General features: G+C 37.2%; 1 protein-coding gene across 1 annotated transcript in view; it reads left to right on the forward strand.

Annotated features, from left to right (window-relative positions):
* The window catches only part of KIF21A (kinesin family member 21A), a 139,360-nt gene extending 133,709 nt beyond the window's left edge, over positions 1–5,651 (forward strand). The window contains 1 exon segment of the mRNA XM_032493308.1: positions 4,363–5,651. Within this exon segment, the coding sequence (XP_032349199.1) occupies positions 4,363–4,456 (94 nt within the window). The 3' untranslated portion in view covers positions 4,457–5,651.
* The last annotated feature ends 349 nt before the right edge of the window (positions 5,652–6,000 follow it).

Here is a 6,000-nt window from a genome sequence, read left to right on the forward strand (position 1 = left end):
GCTTATACTGGGAAGTCTACTGTCAGATCTTCCCTTGGTGATTTTAATTGTTTTTTAAAAATCATTCATAAGTGACTAATGTCTAAAGATTTTTTTTCCCAGAAAGGCAACAAACTTGCCATTCTTCACATTTAGAACAAATCATTAAAAAAAAAAAAACAAACAAACAAAAAAAAAAACCTCTTTTTACCTCTCCCACCTCTTTTAAAGTACGTGGTATTAATATCTGCTTCCTCTCTCTTAGGATGGCTGGGTTGATTGATTTCTTTGCTCATTTATGATGAATCTCCTGTGTGCCAGGCACTGTCCCAGACTCTTGGGAATAGCGAAGTGAACAAAACACAAACAAGCCCCAGTTTTATTCTAAGGAGATGAAAAGAAAATGAATAAGTAAAATATGTCAGATGGCGACAGGTGCTGTGGAGAAAAAACAAAGCAAGGGAGAGAGTATTTGGGGAGGAGGGGGGGATTACACAATAAGAGTGGTCAGTGAAGACCTCACTGAGAACGTGACATTTAAGAAGGTGCTTGAAGGAGGTGTAGAGATGTGACCATAAAAATGACATTATTGTAATGTGAGGTGTTCGTCTCTTTCAAATAACATGCAATTTCTCCTGAATATCTATCTTGAAAATCTCCCTATGTCATTTGTGCACCAATTATGTTACTTAATTTAGCTTGAGCACCTTCTTGATTCTTCTATCCTAAGTGCATGATAACCCTGATTTTATTTTGAAGTCTGTGTCATATTTCTGTGGTGTCTCTTATTATTTGTGATGTTTTCATCAAATCCCTCTTTTCATTTGGATTTACTTCCTCTCATCTTTAAAGAACATCAGAGCCAATTTATTTTGTGTTTTTCTAAGGTGCTTCCTTTCAGTGCTTCACTGATGCTATTTCCAAGATGCATTACTTTCTTGTCACCTCTTTTGTCTATTCCCTTGGAAACTTGTGATCTTGACAATTTACTGGAAATAACTTAATATCCCTCAAAGTTGTAGGACACTCAAGATAAGACTATAAAAGAATGGTGTGTCACTGAGGTCTGTTCAGTGAGGTATGATGAGACTGTAGTACCTCTCTCCCATGATACAGTTTTATTTTTGAAGAACTGAAATTTTCCTCAGTTTACTCATGGTGCATCAGATGCAGAGGTATTTACCACATAACTTAAAATCAGGAAAACAGACAATAAAATCAAGAGGGCTATTTTCAAATTAGTTCTACCTATTTGTTATTTAACAAACATTTGTATAGGGCTTAGTATCTGCCAGACTAAGTGCTTTCAGGCATTAACTCATTTTGTCTTCATAAGAACTCTAGAAGGTAAGCATTATGATAATCCCCATTTTACAGGTGGGAAAACTGAGGCACTATAGAATTCAAAGTCCTTGTATAAGTAATTCCATCATATCTGGTTTCTGGATCTGTTGTCATTGATTTTTCTTATGATAATGGGTCTCATTTTTCCTCCTTTTTTATGTCAAGTAATATTTTATTGAATGTTGAACATTACAGTGTTGTGTTTAAGTATCTGGATTTTATTATATTCCTTTAAACAGTGTTGGGCTTTGTTTGTCAGGCACTTAAGTTACTTGTGGTTCAGCTTCATCTTTCTGAGACTTGTTCTGAGCTCTTCTTGGATTTGTACTGAATGTCTTTGGATGTTTGATGATACTCTCTGCTTTGCTGGTCAGAACTTGAACATCTCACAGCCGTCTGTGAACTCCGGGAACTGTTATACTTACTAGGAGCTGTTTTTCAGTCTGGCCTTACAGTCTTTACTCATGTGCAGCTTCACCTTCAGTCAGAGACATTAGAGGACCTCTGTGTCTATTTATGGAGTTTTTTTCCTGTAGCTCCATAGTTGTTTTTGCATGCTCTCTCCTCTTCTCTACTTGGTCTTACAAGTTCCAGCAACTTCAGACTTCCCAGATGTTTCTTACTATCTCTTCAACTCTGATTCTGTGATTTTTCTGTTTGGGTCCCCCCTTCCCCTGCTATAGTCTGGGAAGTGCTTCCAGACCCAGAACCTAGTCCATCCCAGAGCTTACTTTCTCTGTTTCCCTTTTCTCAGGGATCACAAGCCTGAACTACCCATTGCCCAGAGTCTGAAAATAGCTGTTCCATAGATTCTGTCGCGTTTTCACTTTGTTTACAACAGGGGAGAGAAGTTTTTCTGTCATGACTAGTAGTGGTGATCATCTGACATGTCACAGGCCAAAAATTGAGCCTTCCTGAGGCTCCCTCTGTAGCCTTCTCCATCTCGGTCGATGGCTTCTCTGTCTTCTCTGTTGCTCAGACCAGAAACCTTCATCCTTCCCTTTCTTTCACATTCCGTATCCACACCATCATCAAGTTCTGTTGGTGTTCTACCTGTAAATTACATCTAGAGTCTGACCACTTCTCACCATGTCTTTTGCTACCTCACTGACCCTAGTCACCATCAGCTCTTGGATGACCGCAACAGCCTCCTATAAACAAGGTCCCTTGCCCATATGTAGTCTATTCTCAACACAGAAGCTAGAGTAATTTTTTAAAAACACAAGTCAGATCATGTTTCTTCTTGGCTCAAAACCTTGCAGTAGTTGTCCATTTCATGTAGAGTAGAGACCACACTTGACCTGACCTCTCCCTCTGAGCATCCACTGTCCCTCACGTTACCTTCTCGTGCCCTCTGTGGGCTCCTTCTCTGACAACACGGATTACCTCTCTGCTGGCCTTTGAGCAGAGCAGGCTCACTCCAGCCTTAGGGCATCTGCCCTGGCTGATCTCTTTGCCTGGAATGCTTTGCCTTCAGACCTTCCTCTAAGTTCTTTCTTTCTTTCTCAAGAAGAATAACCTTGTCATTTTATTTAAAATTGTGATCCTTCCTATGACCTGATACTCCTGCTCCACTTTGCCATGCCCCTTTATTTTTCTATAACATTTATTACTTTCTAATAAACTTTATAATCTAATTATTTATGGTGGTTTATTGTCTGTCTCCTTTTGCTAGGATGTATGATCTATAAAGGCAGAAAATTCTATTTTTTATGTATTTTTTCATCCTAAGTTTATCCCAGGCACCTAAAATAGTGCCCAGAGCACAGCAGGTTCTCAGTGAAAACGTGCTGAGTGAACAGTTGAATGGGGTAAATGAAGTGGATAAATGGGTGGATGAATGAGTATATCCCCTTACTGTTTTCAACGTACATGTGCTGTGTGGGTTGATGAGAAGATTATTGCTTTTCCCCGAGCTTTACTGAGATATAATTGACGTACAGGACTGTATAAGTTTAAGGTGCACAGCATAATGATTTGACTTACATGTATAATGAAATGATTACCATAATAAATTTGGTTAACATCCATCATCTCATATAGATACAAAAAGAAAAAGAAAAATGTGTGTTTTTTATTCCTGTGTTGAGAACTCTTACAAGAGAGAAGATTATTGATTAAGAACTAGTTTGAAACCCTGGATTCTAGGCTCGGCTCTGTACTCCACTGTGTTACACTGAACAAGTCACCAAACTTCCTTTATCCTTGAAATGGACTGCATAACCTTTGAAATGCTTTTTAATTATGAACTCTTTCTTTTTGGCTTTGGATTTATTAGGAAATTAGAGAAGAACAACGCTCTCTTTTTAGAGCCATGAGAGACATGGTAAAAAGTGTGACTGTCTAATGACTGGTCCCCAGTACCCACGTGCTGGGTGAATAAAAATAAGGTTTCTCAGAAAAACTTTGAATCTTCTATGTCCTTTGCTCAGTAGAGCAGTAGTCCACTTAACAGCCCTCTGCTTTTCCTGTGGGCTTCTGCTGATTTCACCTGAACATAATTCTTCCTGACTGTTGGCAGATTCATCAGCCCCTGGAATCCCTGTCCTGGCCCCCTGACTATGACCTTACTCTGGGCTCTTATGCCTGAAGACCTCGGACCTTGTCATATCAGTGTAATGCTTAGGAGGTAGGGTCCCGGAGCCAGACTGCCTAGATTCAAACCATGCCTTTATCACTTGTTTTGTGATCTTGGGCAAATTACTTAACTCCTCTGGACCTCAATTTCCTCATCAGTAAATAGAGGATAATAGCATTATCTATCTCTTATGGTAGGCAAGGAGAATTAAATTCATGCGTCTATGTAGGGTGCACATAGTGACCATGCCTGGCACGTAGTAAGCCCGTGATAATAGGAGCTATTTTAAATTCCATTATTATGGGTAACTAACTGTTGGATATACTTATGGGACAATGTATATTTTTACTTACATCTATTAAAGACCTTTTCAGAAAATGTTTCCATGGTAAGTAATTCTAAGAACTTATTTATCTTTCCACCTCTTTTCACATGTTCATTTTTAATTTATTATTTTGTAGTGATCGAACTGTGAGAATTTGGAAGGCTCGGAATTTGCAAGATGGCCAAATGTCTGACACAGGCGATCTGGGGGAAGATATTGCGAGCAGTTAAACAATGAAGAGAGTCATAAACTGAATACTGTGATCACACTCTGTGCTCTTTATGGAAAATGTCGCCCTGCATTTATTAGGCAAAATTGTTAATGGGATTAACTGAGAAGTATACCTGAGTCCAACTGCTGAATATTAATGGTATTATTGGTATTAATGGTAAAATTGTGTACTATCCTGTGTGCTTAATTTTAATATCTACCAATGCGTATATATCCTATAATTGATATACTGCTTGATTCGCACTTGTATCGTGGCTGGATTTTTGTGCCTAGCTATTAAAAAAAACACCTTCAAATTATCTGAAATACAAGATGTCTGCTTTTTGTGACAGTCAGAAAATACACCTGGAATACAGTGCAACCCCCTGTTAACTCATTCATATAGTCTGTTCAGCTGATTTATATATTTAAACATGTTGAGAATGTTAGTCAAACTGTGGTCTGCTTGTCTAGTATTTATATCAGTCTACAGAGGGTTCCCAAATTTGAAAGCTCTTTTGATGTCATGGAAAAGAGATGTGAGAATAGTATCGATGATGATTTTTCATAAAGTGGAGTTGACCTTAATCTACTAACACAGAATGTTAAACAGTTTGTGTTAAACCTTGGTGTTTACTTGTATTGACCAAAGTTTTGCAGCTGAGCTCTACTCTGCGCTCAGGACTAAAATGCTGTTAAACTGTTTCGTTAGTGCTGTGCATACGTTCTGTGATGGGAAACATTTTTTGATGTCCTAACAGAAATATATTTTGATCTATTTTCCTATGGAGTTGTTTCTATTATCACCTTTTCATTTCACTTTTATTTAATAGTAGTATTTCTTTCCCTTTTTATCTAATTTTTTATATGCTGCTAAATATATTTTAAGTATAATGTGTTTGCAAACCTTGGTAGCCATGATGAGAACTGTATTATCTGTAGTAGGAAAAGCTATGTAAATAGGATAGATTGTAAAGAGAGAATGTCATGTTGTAACTGTATGAATTTTTAAATGCTGTAGATTGGATTTTGGAAAAGAATGTGTAATTTATCTGTCTGCTCAGAATAATTAATTTGTAAATTCTATGAGTTTAATTTTTATGTGGATGATGTGACACTTGAAAATATTGTCTTGTGATTTTTTTTCCCTGAAAATATTTGCTTGTAAATGAAAGCTTAGCGAGGGCTTAAATAAACATACTGCTATGAATTATTTTTATTCTCATGTTCCTTTCCTAACTGTATGAAAATAGCTAGTGTTTGTAAAACTTTATATTTTATCTGTGTGTGATATAAGGAAAGACATTTTTATCTGGCACTGCATAGGCATTCCTTTTTTTCTTTTTTTTTTGCTCACTAGACATGAAATATTCTTTAAAAGTTTAAACCATAACTTAATCTTGAGGAACCGAGGCAACTCGCTGTTTAAAGGAATTAAATCAGACCATATAGTTTAAGGATTTTACATAGATGGAAAAACAAAAATTATTCCCGTAAATGTTAGGACAGGAAAGACTCTGATTACTTGGAGAAGTGTTACAGAAGGTGAGTTGGGAGTGTAGGT

Source organism: Camelus ferus, chromosome 12 (genome assembly GCF_009834535.1).
Source record: "Camelus ferus isolate YT-003-E chromosome 12, BCGSAC_Cfer_1.0, whole genome shotgun sequence".
Taxonomy (NCBI): Eukaryota; Metazoa; Chordata; class Mammalia; order Artiodactyla; family Camelidae; genus Camelus; species Camelus ferus.